This window comes from Argopecten irradians, chromosome 6, assembly GCF_041381155.1.
Source record: "Argopecten irradians isolate NY chromosome 6, Ai_NY, whole genome shotgun sequence".
Classification (NCBI taxonomy): Eukaryota; Metazoa; Mollusca; class Bivalvia; order Pectinida; family Pectinidae; genus Argopecten; species Argopecten irradians.
In genome coordinates, this window is record NC_091139.1 from 28991179 (window position 1) to 29008898 (window position 17720).

Consider the following 17720-nt stretch of genomic DNA (forward strand, 5'->3'; position numbering starts at 1 on the left):
CTAAATGAATCAATCAAAATTAAATGAAATGAAAACTTACTTCTCTCATCAAAGATTTAGCTAAAACAATGAACCGACGAGGATGGGATTCGAACCCACGCGGGGAGACCCCAATGGATTAGCAGTCGATCGCCTTAACCACTCGGCCACCTCGTCTTGTTCCTCACTAAGTTTGAGGCATGAAAAATTTTGAACAATAAAGCAACACTCGTCATTCAGTTTGATGCATCATTATGTCCTATAATTTTCCTCTTTTGTTATATTACAAACAACTGTTGTATGTCAATGAATTTTATGATATTTCACACAAACTGTCCAAACTGTCTGATTATCTTAAACGATAAAGCCTTAGGACTTTAATACCAATCACCTTTCATATTTTACCAACAAGAATATGTGATTTGCTAAGAGTTTAAAGAATAAACACCTTATTTTCAAATAGCCAATATAATGTCGTTTGGTATCCCCACTGACTCTAAACATCCTTGAGAGAAACACCTACATTTCAAACGATTCAACAGAATTATTTCTAATACCACCTCATATTTGTTGAAACTAATCATCAGTTGTGATTTGTGTCTAGTAGAAGAAATAAAGGATGCTGGTACACTAGTATAAATGACCTATTTTGAAAACGCCTTTCTTACAGCATTGTATTCATCGTAAAAGATATATCACTTAACAATGCGCCTCAAAAATTCCAACTTAATATATACTGTTATTGTTAACATGTGCGAATATCACGTAAAGATCTCTACAAATTAAAGAACGTCACATTCTCGTTCTTGTAAAGCGTTAGCATTGGTAGTGTTATTCAAGTCGTCAGCAAAAGAAGAGAGGGGCGTGTGTACATTTTTGGAGGGTAGGGAGGGGTTGTAGGCCTAATTACAAACAAGTTCAACATGAACTACAGTTCATTCAATTGGTTTCAAAAACAACTCAATTGATCAATTTATGCAATCGACAAAAGCAATCTTAAATCCTTGAAGGAATTTGATTATTGCTTAGCATGTAAAATGACAAACCATCGCTCTGATTTTGAGTTGCTTTTCTTGAATTAACCATCTCAAAATCGCTTTCAAAGATGTTGGTCATATAATATTGTTAACACCTCAACTTTAATTCCGCATTGTCTTACAAACACTTAATTCTTAATAGTTTCACCCACAGGGATCTGGCACGATTTTTTTTAAACTAACAGTATACATATATATATATTATAGTATCAAGGGTATGAACTCGGCGGTCGAGAAAAACGGACCTATTTTTTTTAAACCATGATTATTTTAATAAATGGGTTATATACAGTATTGACGGATATCTTACCTTAAAAAGAAATAATTTATCTTTCCATTGAGTGCTTGATGAACAAAATTGGCCAAGTATTGACGAAGTTATGGCTTGATGAATCGAGAAATTTACGAAAAATATGCTAGGTAGACATTTCCCTGTCCGGTCGAAATGTCGTCTCGGCTCTAATGGGCACCTCAAAAACCAAGCCAAAATCACAAAATCTACGCTTGTGGTGGTAAACAGTACCCATAACTGTGTTCATCCACAACCTCCTTTGGAGGTGTCATGACCCGTACTTTGTAGAAACTCCATTTAAACATCGTGTAGCTCACTTACTTTAACCGTCACCGCCATGTTCATTTGTTATTCGGAACGCTTCTCGAGTTTATTTACAAGCACAACATTACATAGTTTGCATAATGTAGTCACGATATGTAAAGTCGAGAAGCGTTCAGAAAAACAAATGAACATGGCGGTGACGGTTAAAGTAAGTGAGCTACACGATGTTTAAATGGGAGTTTCTACAAAGTACGGGTCATGACACCTCCAAAGGAGATTGTGGATGAACACAGTTATGGGTACTGTTTACCACCACAAGCGTAGATTTTGTGATTTTGGCTTGGTTTTTGAGGTACCCATTAGAGCCGAGACGACATATATCGACCGGACAGGGAAATGTCTACCTAGCATATTTTTCGTAAATTTCCCGATTCATCAAGCCATAACTTCGTCAATACTTGGCCAATTTTGTTCATCAAGCACTCAATGGAAAGATAAATTATTTCTCTTTAAGGTAAGATATCCGTCAATGTTGTATATAACCCATTTATTAAAATAATCATGGTTTTAAAAATATAGGTCCGTTTTTCTCGAACGCCGAGTTCATACCCTTGATACTATAATATATATATGTATACTATTGGTTAAAATTTTTTCGTGCCAGGTCCCTGTGGTTTCACCATAGCAAATTAAATCAATGGCTTTTCTATACCAATCTCAAAATATTGAATGCATTTTTTACAATATCTATAAATCCCCTCTGATACTACATTTAGAAAATACTAATTGATTAAAATAAAGTGCACTGATTTGCAGTTCTTCTAATAAAGGTCTATAACGGTGTCTGAACAACTATACAGAACTTTACAGAAAGAATTAATGAAAACAATTGCAGAATTCACAAAGTATCAGGCAATTTAGTATAAAGTAGAATAATGTTCTCCCTAGTCAGCTAGAGTTATCTCCCATATTATGTTTTAAAGGCAAGATTACCAGAAAAGCAAAATGTAGGACGATGATGGGATTCGAACCCAAGAAATTAGCAGTCCATCGCCTTAACCACTTAGACACCACGTCTTATGACTATATAAATATGCATGTTACTGAAAATTTATATGAAATTTTATGGCATGATGCAATCTTTTAATATTACACGAAATTACCCTTCATTTAAAGCTGGCAATGCAAGTTAAAATCATTCGTGTTAGGTGGAAATATTGTTTTCATTCACATGGTTATCAGATAGGGTATATCTGTCATCATTGAAAAGGAAGTTATAGCTATATTTTGTTTAATGCTAGCTGCATTATTGTTACCAGTATTGGAATCAACGGGTATAAATGACGCGCTTCCTGAAGGTTTTTAGTCAAATACCATTTGCAGTTCGTTTTAACCGAATGTTCACAATTATCTGGATAATTAAAGAAGCTCAGCTTCAAACAATAGTAAAATGTGTCATGTAGAATTGATAAACAGTCTGTGATATGATTCCATAAAATAACATTTGATATTCAATAACACGTCTGTATGGCATATCCTAAATGAATCAATCAAAATTAAGTGAAATGAAAACTTACTTCTCTCATCAAAGATTTAGCTTAAACAATGAACCGACGAGGATGGGATTCGAACCCACGCGGGGAGACCCCAATGGATTAGCAGTCCATCGCCTTAACCACTCGGCCACCTCGTCTTGTTCCTCACTAAGTTTGAGGCATGAAAAATTTTGAACAATAAAGCAACACTCGTCATTCAGTTTGATGCATCATTATGTCCTATAATTTTCCTCTTTTGTTATATTACAAACAACTGTTGTATGTCAATGAATTTGATGATATTTCACACACACTGTCTGATTATCTTAAACGATAAAGCCTTCGGACTTTAATACCAATCACCTTTCATATTTTACCAACTAGAATATGTGATTTGCTAAGAGTCTAAAGAATAAACACCTTATTTTCAAATAGCCAATATAATGTCGTTTGGTATCTCACTGACTCTAAACGTCCTGGAGAGAAACACCTACATTTCAAACGATTCAACAGAATTATTTTTAATACCACCTCATATTTGTTGAAACTAATCATCAGTTGTGATTTGTGTCTAGTAGATGAAATAAAGGATGCTGGTACACTTATATATTAGACCTATTTTGAAGATGCCAGTCTTACAACATTATAAATGAGGCGCTTCCAGAATAATTTTTGTCAATTTTAGTAAAATGGGTAATGTAGAATGGATAAACGGTCTGTGAACTTTTCTTGAACTCACCATCTCAAAACCGTTTTAAAGATGTCGATATATAACATGGTTAACATCTTAACTTTAAATCTGAATTGCTTAATTCTTAACAATTTCACTAGTGCAAATTAAGTCAATGTCTTCTCTACGCCAAAGTCAATCAAGATTGATGCTATCATTTGGAAAATACAAATATGTCAGAACTTTTATTTTTTACGCATTGATGTTACTATTTTGTATGAAATAAATTTTGTTTGCAAACATTTGTGAGAATCCGCATTCACAAAGTTTGCCAAAAGTTTGCTTGGATTGATATTATCCTTGAAATACTTTGATTCATTAGAATAAAAGAAAATGATTGTTAAATGAATGAAAGTTGTCTTACACTGGTAATTTGATTTCATAATTGGCCTCACATACACTTGCTTTATCTAATTAATATTTTTTGTAATTAAGATTTCCTTTCAAATCCTTTCAAACTAATACAAAAACACCAAAAAAAATTCTGAGTCTTATCTTCGTAGTTTTACATCTTTTTTTTCTTTTAATCAATGTATTTATGTCTCAGTTGATAAAAAAAGAAACAGACAATTTTGTGAGGATGACATTTATGTGCAATAAAGGATAGCATAACCATTTTATAAGAATGTATCAGGAATGGCAGTACAAAATCTGAAGTTATCTGTCAGAATAATGTAAAAGGTGTCTGAAAAAGATATTGGTAAAAGCTTAACAATACATGCATAAGGGTATTGTGAATATATTGGTATTTTATGTTCCAGGAATTGAACTTCCAGTGAAAAAAAGACTCTTAAAAAATCAAACATTCACATGACGTCATGTCGCTAAGAATTTTCCCATTTTATTTTGTCGACCACAAAACATTCTAACAGTATTCATCTACCTTAAGTTTAGTTAAAAGAAGCATATCAAATATTCAGGAATAAACATAAGCATAGCAAACGCTAAACAACACGTACAATGTGTATACAACAGCAACAGACACAATGGTTTAAATACGTGTAGAGTCCATGTGTAATCTGTAGTTTATTATACAGAAAATAGATGTCTGTCGGTCACCCGCGTGTAGTTATTTTATGTTAGATTTTCTTTGCAAAAATAGATTGAATGTGTTACTGGAATAAAATCATCAAATTTTCTTGAATCAGTACATTGAAGTAGTAGAACTCATTATATAATCATTTCTAAACTGGATTTTGCTGTCTACACATTATATTAACAGGCAAGACGAGGTGGCCGAGTGGTTAAGGCGATGGACTGCTAATCCATTGGGGTCTCCCCGCGTGGGTTCGAATCCCATCCTCGTCGATTTGTGATTTGCTTTGTTTTGTTAATAGTGATCTATAAAATTAAAAGGGTGTTTTGTACTTTTGTGGATTTGATTCCTTCAATTTAAATATTTGTTTAATAATTTGACTACTTTGTATCATACAACAAATCAAACAATTACATAATTATGATTGTGAAAGATATAGAGATTTGTAGAAAGTAATATGGGTAAGATGGCTTAGTCCAACACACAAAGATCTTCTTAGAATGAACTTTATATGCCTTCATACCACTTCCGGTTAGAGTGACATTCACTATTGCTGTTGTTTTTATAACGGTAAAACGTCTTCTAACTGGCAGCTGCTGCATAAAAGCTACCTTCCCTAACCGTTAAAATGTTCGTTCATATATTGTTTTTCTCAGAAACACTTTTTGTGGACAATTCCTGGACCAAATTCGTCATATTCGTCCTTACTGATACACATTGCATTAAACGTGGGAAGTGAGGCCATCATTGATCCTCCTAGCCAAGCACTGGTCAGTCTATCTGGTGGAGCTGTCACCCGGCACGTCATACCGACCGGGACCAGTCTGTTCAACTCCTTCTGTAAACGGGCGTCAAACCCGGGCAGAAGTGAGGTACCGCCAGTTAGTACAACGTTACTAAACATGTCTGCAGTTAGGTCTTGGTTACATCTCAATATACTGTAGTAAATTGCTTTGTGAATTCCGATAGTTTCCAGGCCGATCAAAGAAGGGTTGAAAAGGCATTCTGGGCATTGGAATCTTTTCCGGTCGATTTTGATTATTTTCCCATCAGGAAGAGTGTAATTTTCTTTGGACGCAGACACAGATGTCATTTCTAACCCAAAATCTGAAGAAACGTAACAAAATTTTTCTTTGATATCTCTTGCAATATCTCTTTCGTTTATGGTTGTGAAAGAGTAACCTCGCTCTGTGAGCATCCTCATTAGATAGTCTGTAAGATCCCGTCCTGAAAAATCTACTCTCGGGATAGCATAAGGAAGAGCATGATTTTCATACACAGGAACCACGTTGGTTATCCCGTGACCATTATCCAACACAATACCAGTTGTAAGGCCTCGTGCACATAGTGACAAAACTGCGTGGTTGGTTAGAAAAAAGGCGGGAATATTGAAGGTTTCAAACATGACCTGGGTCATCTCTTCCCTATTGGATTTTGCGTTGAGAGGCGCTTCAGTCAGGAGGACGGGGTGCTCCTCTGGTGTCACACGGAGCTGGTTGTAGAAGGTATGATGCCAGATCTTTTCCATGTCGTCCCAGTTGGTGATGACACCGTGTTGTATTGGATACTTGATAATCAAATCTTCCCTATTCTTCTTGGCCTCATTACCAATAAGACTATTGCCGCTCAGAATACCGTCTATAGTCTGTTAATTACAAAAGTATGGAGATATAGGCGTTTAAGTGGGAATGAATAAAATTATATTTGCCAGGAGAATATATATTGACTATCATTACTTGGTTAATATGAATGAATTTGCAGTAAAATATCAGAAGCAATATAGGGTTACATGTGTATTTCCCAGCAAGTGTGATGTAAACTCATTACATTTTCAAAGTAAATTACAATGATATAATGTATCTTGTCAAAGGAGTGAATTTGCGAAATTGTGAAATTTTGGTGAATATCTTTTCATTATGCATTAGAAGGTATTCAGTGCAATTTGCAGTAAGAATGGGACCAATAAGCGGGTCGGAAATTCACTCAGCAATTTTACTTTGGCAAGATACTTTACTTTGAAAAAAATAATGTGTTTTTAAATAAAGAATTTTTACTCACTCTTCCATACTTAATTATTTTCTTATAATCATATCAAAATTTTAGAGGAAAACTTATAGTTCAACAATTTTCAATGAAAACAACATCTACAAATTATTTGACAGGCATTATGCTAATATTGAAATCTGTCATAAAAGGATTTCGGCTTCAAATAAAGGTTGTGGTTGATTTTTTTTATATATCAAAATATCTCAAGTAATACGGATAATGAAAATAATCACATACCTCCTGTTTCGGTTTACCAACAATTGATGGGGAAATGACTGGTCTTGGATCTCCGGCCAGTCCAGCTTTACATGTATCGGACCCATTGTCAATCACAACAGCAGGAAGATCCATTATATTCTATCTCATCAAAACCTTGGAAAGGTGAATAATGACTTAATATTTAAGCCAACTTTAGCATTTCTGAATTTTTGATGTACTCTTCATAAATTATGTTTATTTCACATTGTATTAAGGTAAAATTATTCTAGACATTCAATTTCTAGCTTGTACTGTAAACAGACTAATTTTCTAAGAGATATATTTTTCTTAACGACAGTTCGCGTTATTATATTTTCGTGGTTTAATTTCGCTCTATTTGCCCTATGAAATAATAGAAATTGAATCGCTCGCAAAAAAAATGATATATTTACATACAATAAATATGTGGAATGCAAATGATTAAAATTTTGTCTTACACATTACTCTTAAATACTGACAATCTATGTAGGTGTCCGTTATTTCTTGTATGATTCGTCAGAAAAATAACAGTTTGAGCATATTTAGCTTTTTAGATAAAAATATGAATATTCACATTGCTAGGCTGACATAAGGATGTTGGAATTAGTGAGAGAAAAAAACCACAAAATATACATAAATATATAACAAAAGATTACAACGGTATTTTTCTGGAACACCTTATACATACTTATCAACCCCAAAGTCTAGCGATCCAATTTAGTCACCTGAATTCCTTACCATGAAGAGATGTAAGCCTCACCTTGTCTCGTACGTTTTTGCATTACAACTGGTAAGAGTGATATTGGTGGAGATTTAAAAAAATCTACAGTCGGTAGTTCACTTCCTTAAAATACACAGAACGGAAAGGGCCAGGACGTTTACACATATGTTATAGATTCATATGTTTTAGATTTATGCACATAGGTTACTTTGGTACTTCTAAAACAACATAAAATCAAAACAAATCACAAATGGACTAATTCATGTGTTGTGAACACTAATTTGTACGGCGATTCTTGTCAAAATATATATGCACTTTTACATTTTACATTATGTTAGAAAGTTGTGTACGTTTTAAAGTAATACGTCTCTTCATAAGCTATTTCTTGCCGATTAACCATTTTGTATTATTTTATGCTATATTTGTGTTTGTACAAAACTGTTAGTACAAGAAAAGGTAGCTCTGGTGCCCGAGTGGTTAAAATGTCCAGACTTATTTCTTGTAGAAGTCCCCATTTCCGGGTCTCTAGTTCGAATCCCATGTGGGGCAGGTACTGGCCACTGGTCGTTTGCTTTTCTCTAGCTTTCCTTCACCATCTTAACTTCATTCAAGGGTGATGGAACGTAACATATCGAATAATTCTGGAATAAAAAAAATACTATGTTCTCAAAACAGCATAATGATTTGATGTCTTTTATTTAATCGTAATTGCTTGTAAATACATGAATGCTAATATTTGGTTTAATCTTATTTATTTTCATCTTAAACTAGACTATGTATGGTTTCATATCGACATGCGCATAATTTGCTATGAATTATTTGTTACTTTTAATTGATTTGGTGTGAGCCCACATATGCCCTAAATTCCATTAAAGTGAAGTGTTTACAAATAATAGCATGTGAGTCTAAAATAATATTTTAATTTTACGTGAAAAAGAACACATATGTTCAAATACATGGGGAAAAAGTATCCAGATGCAAAAAGTTCACCAGCTCATAATACTTGTACATGTATGTGGACAATTGTACATCTATTCACTTGCCGTTTTCAATAATTTATCCCACATTTTTTTGCGTAGCAGTTGTTACATATATCCCGATTCGGCAGATAATAGTCACATTGAATATAGCCCGGAGTAAAAGAAATCGTATAGGTCGCGGGTAATACACATAAAATTGCAGTACACTGTAGTTACCTTTATAAATTGTATTATAGCTGATATTCGATGACATTTGTATCTTTTCTCTTGGTACATGTAGGCCCATATCCCTCTGATCCTAAAAGATTGTCACCTCTTTCTGCAAATCTTGTTTCTTTTCTTAAAATGTTGCTACATGTGGTTAAAATTCATTCAATGATAAAGTAGTGATTCAAATTATTTATCCATATTCCTCTATTTACCCACTTCCCTTACAACTTAACCCATATACAATACCTTTGATTGACAACTGAAGGACAGGCCAAGTGGGAAGCAACCGCATCATTACAAAAGCTAATCGGCTTCTGACCAATTGAATTGAAAAATTCCCCATTATGTAATAACAACACAAAAAGTTTAATTCAAATATAATATCAAAATATTTTAATTATGAAAAATATAAGTAAAATTATATGTAAAACCTGAACCAGTAAACTAAAAGTTTGCATTAGTCCTTGTAGTATGGACTTGTAAAACGTTGTTAGACAGTGTGTGAATTAACATTGCGCTAAAACGAAACTTTGAGGAAACATCTTATATAAACAAAACAAAAAACATCGTTATTGTTTTCTCTCTCAGAACTTGTATAATATTTTTTTTTATTAAAAAAAATGAAAAACAAAGATGTTCTTCAAGTTCAAAGACCTCTATATCAACAAACTTGGAAATCAATGACAAAATAGGAAAACAATTTTTAAACGTAAAGTATCTGATAATCAATCCAAGTCTTATTAAAATGTCTGCGAAAATGGAAAGAATATTTCGCCACCACCATAAAATGATAAGTATATACTTTGCCCGAGATCTGAAACGTAATGAAAACATTCGTGAGGGTTTAATTACATGCTTGGTATTTAAAAGTGTTATTTCGTTTTATAGTGATGTTTTCGAGAATAATTCTTAGATACCAAATCATCACTACAAAGATTTGTTTTTTACTTTGTCTTTGCTGTCAAAATCTAAATACTCTTGGTTTACATTTATCATATATAGGGGGTATTGAAGTTTTTAAATTCTAAAAAATAAAATGTTTTCATTGTCATGAGTTTCTAAAAAATCTCTTCATTTTGAAAAATGTTTCCGATAAATTACAAATAATTAGCCATTTTAAACCAAATTACGAATGTCTTTTAACCATTCTTTCACATTTAATTTTACTAAGACCATACCTATAGACTGCAGATACTATTTTGTTCTGTTTCTTTGTATGGAATTAGCAAAGTTTCATACACAGCGATGTACATTGTGTGTAAGACTTGTTTTATTGTTAGATATGTGAACAACCTTCATCAACAACTTGAACATGATAATGTATTAATCGACAAAGGCAATCAATGTAGTAAGTACGTACTAACAACAGTTTGACAGGGTGAGTATTTGGTCATTTTTCTGACAAAAAAAATACATTTTAGCCGGCACAAAATGGCTATTTTAGAAGCACTTTTTATGAACTAGACCTGGACCAAATTCGTCATATTCGTCCTTACTTATACACATTGCATTAAAATTGGGTTGTGATGCTATCATTGATCCTCCCAACCAAGCACTGGTCAGTCTATGTGGTGGAGCTGTCACTTGGCACGTCATACCGACCGGGACTAGTCTGTTCAACTCCTTCTGTAAACGGGCGTCAAACCCGGGCAGAAGTGAGGTACCGCCAGTTAGTACAACGTTACTAAACATGTCTGCAGTTAGGTCTTTATTGCATCTCATTATACTGTGGTAAATAGATTCGTGAAGGCCTCTACGTTCCCAACCTATGAGAGAAGGGTTAAATAAACATTCTGGGCATTTGAATCTTTCACGGTCAATCCGAATACTCTCTCCGTTAGTAAGGGTATAATTTTCGTGAGGTGTTGACACTGATGACATTTCATGTTCAAAATCGAAAGCAACATAACAGAATTTTTCTTTGATGTCTCTCACAATTTCTCTGTCGGCAGTGGTTGTGAATGAGTAACCACGCTCTGTGAGCATCCTCATGAGGTAGTCTGTGAGATCTCGTCCTCCAACTTCCACTTTAGGAATTGTATATGGAAGAGCATGACCTTCATATATCGGTACCGCATAGGTCGTACGAGCTCCACAATTCACCGCCACACCCGTACTTATGCCACATGCATGTAGTGACGTTACTGTCCTATTACCTAAGTACATGGCGGGAGAGTTGAAGGTCTCGAACATGATCTGGGTCATCTTTTCCCTGTTGGCCTTGGGGTTGAGGGGAGCCTCTGTCAGGAGGACGGGGTGCTCCTCTGGAGCCACACGGAGCTCGTTGTAGAAGGTATGATGCCAGATCTTCTCTATGTCGTCCCAGTTGGTGATTATACCATGCTCGACAGGATACTTTAAGGTGAGCACGCCTCGCTTTTGTTTAGCCTCATCGCCAACAAGGACGAGGTCGTCTGGGACGCCTTCAATGCCCTGTAAAATACAATTACATACATATGAAGACATATTCATAGCTGCAAAATACTATAGAAATGGCGTGTAGATAAGTAATGAGCTAACCTTAATTCACCCCAGTAATTAGTTTAATATTAGCAACATAAAGAATATTCTGTTTTATTTGTAGACTAACATAGAAAATCAAAAGAAAATTCCAACTGTGTGCTCCAAAACGTCAGCGTTATCTGTTTAATCGATAAAATAAAATTGCAAAAAAATGGGATAAATATGACGCGGTTGGTGACATCGAAACAACAAGTGAAACATTCCTGTATATGTCTTCGTAACGCAAGGTATTTTGATATGAACAAATGAGATCTGAATGACGATCATAAAACTACCACAAAGTATTCGTCGATCTGCATTTTCCTAAGTTCTATGCTGTTAATCTCTGACACACAAAAAAAATCGTGATAATTTGGTCCTAACTATAGGATGGACATGTTAACCTACGTAGGTAGTATATTCTTTCTGTAAATCGGACTAAAATAGTATCTGACATTTTCTTTTCGCAATTAAGTAAACATCATTTGTAACAATTTGTAAATCATAGTACATACTTTACGTCTTGGTCTGCCGACGATTGAGGGAAACGAGATCGGACCAATATCCCCGGCCAGTCCGGCACGACATGTAGAAGATCCATTGTCAATAACAACGGCAGGTGGATCCATTAGATTCCTTTCTAAATAAAGGATATGCGAGCTTAGTCATTTCTCATAATAGCGGAGTGTAAGATTACGTAAAAATATGTAACCGGTTGTTAGGACTGAAAATGTACTTTATTTGTTTGTGGTCCTTTTGAAATAACGGTAATTAACCATATACATATACAACCAAACATTGGTCCTTTTGAATAACGGTAATTAACCATATACATATACAACCAAACATTGGTGTTTTACAGAGAGATGCGCATGTTCCAGTATTCTGACTTTGCATGTTAAAATACTTGCGGCTAGATAATGATTTTGAAGTCAGATTTTTTCGAGTGTAACGTCATATTGTATTTCAAAGAAAAGGACGCGAGCTTCGCTCACAAAATAATGACGTCACGATGGATACAGTACCTTTCCGCAAAGGAAATAATCCTATAATATGCAAAAATAGAATTGCATTTTTGAAGTTAATATTTTGAATGAACAATATAACAAGCTATGAACGAAATAAATCAATAATGAAAGAATGATGAAATATTAAAAAAATGAAAACATAAAATTTTAGATGTGATACAGAAATTCGGTAACTGGTAGATAAAGAATATAATTGGAAATTGTAGAGTCGCTGTAGAGTCTGCTAGTGGATAATAAAAAGTGCCAAAAACGAAACAGTAACGGAGATATATGTGATATAAACACAAGTACATAACAAAACTGTATGTTAAATATCTCATATATAGGACTTATATTGTCATTTTATAAATACAACTTGTAACTTCGAATGAAATGTTTATTGTTATTCAGAGATTTGAAATTGTATCATCTATATAAATTATATTTCTGCTGCTATGCACTTATATTCATAAATCTTACATTTATATATATATATACATATATATGTGAGATTCTTAACTTTTCTGTAATAGTGTCCAACACACATCGTAAAATTACTTTTTACTTATTCACAAAGAAAGCTGTGTGTGTGTGTGTGTGTGTATACATCTAACCCACGCTCCAGTTTGTATACGTGTACATTAGTTTACACACATACTTACTCATACTGGGCACAGTAAAACAGTCGGGTACAGCGAGATATAGTATCCACAACCTAGTTACAACATCTTCGATAACATGGATAACGAAATCAATATTTATTTTGACGGAGGAATTATGTATGTCATACCTGGAATTATGAATTGTTTCTATAGACTAAATATAAGACTTATACTTACAGGTGTGAGCCTTTGTTTATCATTTACCTCACTTCCTACATATGGGCAGACGACATGTTTCCGGATATATACACAAGAATGATGGGAAAAGCAGATGGATCAGCTTCCGAATGGCGCGGTATTTTAAATGCTCACACTTATACTGGTGTACCTTGCAATTATGGAAAAAAATCACTTAAATTTGGTCTCTACTACATGTATGATTCTTGAAATTTCAAACTAGGGGAGATAATTTAGTAAAGATCTCTGCTGAGAAAGTCTTATCAACAACTTAGAGTCTGGTGGCTAGTCTACTTGAAACATGCACAATACAGGTACTAACACAGGCGTGACCGAGATATTTACTTTACTTTTAAATGTTTATTCTATCATGATAATTAAAAGTGTATGAGAGGTGAGATTAGGATTAAAGCATCATACATATATATATATATATTATATATTTAAACATAATGACTATTCACATGTAAACATCGATACCCAAATCTGATCATCTATCCATAATACTCAAATCTATGTTGATAAACTCCTCATATTGTATCCACATGAAAACATAAAACGTTTTTCCATTCACAACCGAAAAAGCTGTATTTGTACAAAAAACATATTATTTTTGCAATGTAGTTTATAGAGTATTATATATTTCTTTATTTCTAAAAAACTTACTCAACTTTGGATCATTGTTATTGTTTCAATAGCTTAACGCCCTATTAACAGTCAGAGTCATTTAGGAAGTGCCAGATTTGTGGTGGAGGAACGTTCAAATTTCCGATGAAATAAAAAAAAATGATAGGAAATTAGGACAGAAAGGTGGTAGAGCTGAAATAACAGCATGAAGCTCAAAATCATAAAGTGGCATTTTGATTTCAACAACAATAAATGAAAAGGAAATTAACTTCCGAATTGATACAGTATTGTAAGGATACATTTGAACGAATACAACAATTGGTAATGTAAAAAGTTCACTACAATAGATAGTATCGAAGCTGCAGGAAAACTGACAACAGTTTTGTATTTAACAAGATATCATTAATGGTTACATTAATCTGATAAGTATACTGTTGTGGAAAGTGACCTTCAAAATAACCTGATATATCAATAAGTTAACTTGACATTATAAACACAAACAAACCTAATAGGTAATCATGGACTGCAGTGTACAATACGCACTCTGCAATAAAATATGTTACAAACGTAAACTTTCGGAACATATATTGACAAATATACTACAAAATGCAAAGGAATTATATAAATAACTTAATATCTATTGTTACTGTTTATTACAATACTATTGTTACTGTTTATTACAATACTATTGTTACTGATTATTACAATACTATTGTTACTGTTTATTACAATACTATTGTTACTGTTTATTACAATACTATTGTTACTGTTTATTACAATACTATTGTTACTGTTTATTACAATACTATTGTTACTGATTATTACAATACTATTGTTACTGTATATTACAATACTATTGTTACTGTTTATTACAATACTATTGTTACTTATTATTACAATACTATTGTTACTGTTTATTACAATACTATTGTTACTGTATATTACAATACTATTGTTACTGATTTTTACAATACTATTGTTACTGTATATTACAATACTATTGTTACTGATTATTACAATACTATTGTTACTGATTATTACAATACTATTGTTACTTATTATTACAATACTATTGTTACTGATTATTACAATACTATTGTTACTGTTTACTACAATACCATTGTTACTGTTTATTACAATACTATTGTTACTGATTTAATACAATACTATTGTTACTTATTATTACACTACTATAATGTTAATGTTTATTACAATACCATTGTTACTGTTTATTACAATACTATTGTTACTGATTATTACAATACTATTGTTACTGATTATTACAATACTATTGTTACTATTATTTATTACAATACTATTGTTACTATTGTTTTATTACAATACTATTGTTACTATTTATTACAATACTATTGTTACTGATTATTACAATATGTTGTTACTGTTTATTACAATACTATTGTTACTGTTTATTACAATACTATTGTTACTATTTATTACAATACTATTGTTACTGTTTATTACAATACTATTGTTACTGTTTATTACAATACTATTGTTACTGTTTATTACAATACTATTGTTACTGTTTATTACAATACTATTGTTACTGATTATTACAATACCATTGTTACTGTTTATTACAATACTATTGTTACTGTTTATTACAATACTATTGTTACTGTTTATTACAATACTATTGTTACTGTTTATTACAATACTATTGTTACTGTTTATTACAATACTATTGTTACTGTTTATTACAATACTATTGTTACTGTTTATTACAATACTATTGTTACTGTTTATTACAATACTATTGTTACTGTTTATTACAATACTATTGTTACTGTTTATTACAATACTATTGTTACTGTTTATTACAATAATTGTTACTATTACTATTGTTACTGTTTATTACAATACTATTGTTACTGTTTATTACAATACTATTGTTACTGATTATTACAATACTATTGTTACTGTTTATTACAATACTATTGTTACTGTTTATTACAATACTATTGTTACTGATTATTACAATACTATTGTTACTGATTATTACAATACTATTGTTACTGATTATTACAATACTATTGTTACTGTTTATTACAATACTATTGTTACTGTTTATTACAATACTATTGTTACTGATTATTACAATACTATTGTTACTGATTATTACAATACTATTGTTACTGATTATTACAATACTATTGTTACGTATTATTACAATACTATTGTTACTGTTATTACAATACTATTGTTACTTACTGTTTATTACAATACTATTGTTACTGATTATTACAATACTATTGTTACTGTTTATTACAATACTATTGTTACTGTTATTACAATACTATTGTTACTGTTTATACTGTTACTATTATTACAATACTATGTACACATACTATTGTTACTGTTTATTACAATACTATTGTTACTGATTATTACAATTATTGTTATGAATACTACTATTGTTACTGATTATTACAATACTATTGTTACTGTTATTACAATACTTGTTATTACAATACTATTGTTCAAACTATGTTACGTTTATTACAATACTATTGTTACTATTGTTACTGTTTATTACAATACTATTGTTACTGTTTTTATTACAATACTATTGTTATTGTTTATTACAATACTATTGTTATGTTTATTTTATCTACAATACTATTGTTACTGATTATCACAATACTATTGTTACTGTTTATTACAATACTATTGTTTGTTACAATACTATTGTTATGATTATTACAATACTATTGTTACTGTTTATTACAATACTATTGTTACTGTTTATTATTACAATACTATTGTTACTGTTATTATTATTGTTACTGTTTATTACAATACTATTGTTACTGTTTATTACAATACTATTGTTACTGTTTTGTACAATACTATTGTTACTGTTATTACAATACTATTGTTACTGTTTATTATACAATACTATTGTTACTGTTTATTACAATACTATTGTTACTGTTTTATTACAATACTATTGTTACTGTTTATTACAATACTATTGTTACTGTTTATTACAATACTATTGTTACTGTTATTACAATACTATTGTTACTGTTTATTACAATACTATTGTTACTGTTTATTAAAATACTATAATTGTTACTGTTTATACAATACTATTGTTACTTATTATTACAATACTATTGTTACTGTTTATTTACATACTATTGTTACTGTTTATTACAATACTATTGTTACTGTTTATTACAATACTATTGTTACTGATTATTACAATACTATTGTTACTGTTTATTACAATACTATTGTTACTGTTTATTACAATACTATTGTTACTGTTTATTACAATACTATTGTTACTGATTATTACAATACTATTGTTACTGATTATTACAATACTATTGTTACTGTTTATTACAATACTATTGTTACTGTTTATTACAATACTATTGTTACTGATTATTACAATACTATTGTTACTGTTTATTACAAGTTTATTAATACTATTGTTACTGTTTATTACAATACTATTGTTACTGTTTATTACAATACTATTGTTACTGTTTATTACAATACTATTGTTACTGTTTATTACAATACTATTGTTACTGTTTATTACAATACTATTGTTACTGTTTATTACAATACTATTGTTACTGTTTATTACAATACTATTGTTACTGTTTATTACAATACTATTGTTACTGTTTATTACAATACTAT

General features: G+C 31.5%; 2 protein-coding genes and 3 non-coding genes across 6 annotated transcripts; 1 reads left to right on the forward strand and 4 right to left on the reverse strand.

Moving 5' to 3' along the window:
* Positions 1–74: 74 nt before the first annotated feature.
* Positions 75–156, reverse strand: Trnas-gcu (transfer RNA serine (anticodon GCU)). The gene has a single exon. It is a non-coding gene; the product is annotated as a tRNA-Ser (tRNA).
* Positions 157–3183: 3027 nt separating this feature from the next.
* Trnas-gcu (transfer RNA serine (anticodon GCU)) lies at positions 3184–3265 on the reverse strand. Its single transcript has one exon. It is a non-coding gene; the product is annotated as a tRNA-Ser (tRNA).
* Positions 3266–4526: 1261 nt separating this feature from the next.
* LOC138325557 (actin-5-like) lies at positions 4527–7295 on the reverse strand. Its single transcript, XM_069271305.1, has 2 exons — positions 7157–7295; positions 4527–6518 (listed from the first exon to the last, which is right to left on the reverse strand). Exons 1-2 carry the CDS (start codon positions 7268–7270, stop codon positions 5526–5528), a joined length of 1107 nt encoding a protein of 368 aa, XP_069127406.1. The 5' UTR covers positions 7271–7295; the 3' UTR covers positions 4527–5525.
* Positions 5064–5145, forward strand: Trnas-gcu (transfer RNA serine (anticodon GCU)). The gene has a single exon. It is a non-coding gene; the product is annotated as a tRNA-Ser (tRNA).
* A 2341-nt stretch (positions 7296–9636) lies between the features above and the next one.
* Positions 9637–13556, reverse strand: LOC138325555 (actin-5-like). 2 transcript variants are annotated; one of them, XM_069271303.1, is made up of 3 exons: positions 13416–13556; positions 12085–12209; positions 9637–11500 (listed from the first exon to the last, which is right to left on the reverse strand). In XM_069271303.1, exons 2-3 carry the CDS (start codon positions 12196–12198, stop codon positions 10508–10510), a joined length of 1107 nt encoding a protein of 368 aa, XP_069127404.1. In that variant the 5' UTR covers positions 12199–12209; positions 13416–13556; the 3' UTR covers positions 9637–10507. The 2 variants fall into 2 exon arrangements, with proteins under 2 accessions (XP_069127404.1, XP_069127403.1); XM_069271302.1 differs by having other exon boundaries at positions 12085–12205; positions 13416–13460.
* Between the last annotated feature and the right edge of the window lie 4164 nt (positions 13557–17720).

Excerpts from the sequence above, each read along its gene's own strand:
- LOC138325555 (XM_069271302.1), bottom strand. The coding sequence starts at position 13,438 with ATGATAAACAAAGGCTCACACCT. Across the intron at positions 12,206-13,415 it reads ATAAACAAAGGCTCACACCT|GAATCTAATGGATCCACCTG; the intron begins GTAAGTATAAGT and ends TTATTTAGAAAG. Across the intron at positions 11,501-12,084 it reads TCGGCAGACCAAGACGTAAA|GGCATTGAAGGCGTCCCAGA; the intron begins GTATGTACTATG and ends TGTATTTTACAG.
- LOC138325557 (XM_069271305.1), bottom strand. The coding sequence starts at position 7,270 with ATGGATCTTCCTGCTGTTGTGATTGACAATGGGTCCGATACATGTAAA. Across the intron at positions 6,519-7,156 it reads TTGGTAAACCGAAACAGGAG|ACTATAGACGGTATTCTGAG; the intron begins GTATGTGATTAT and ends TGTAATTAACAG.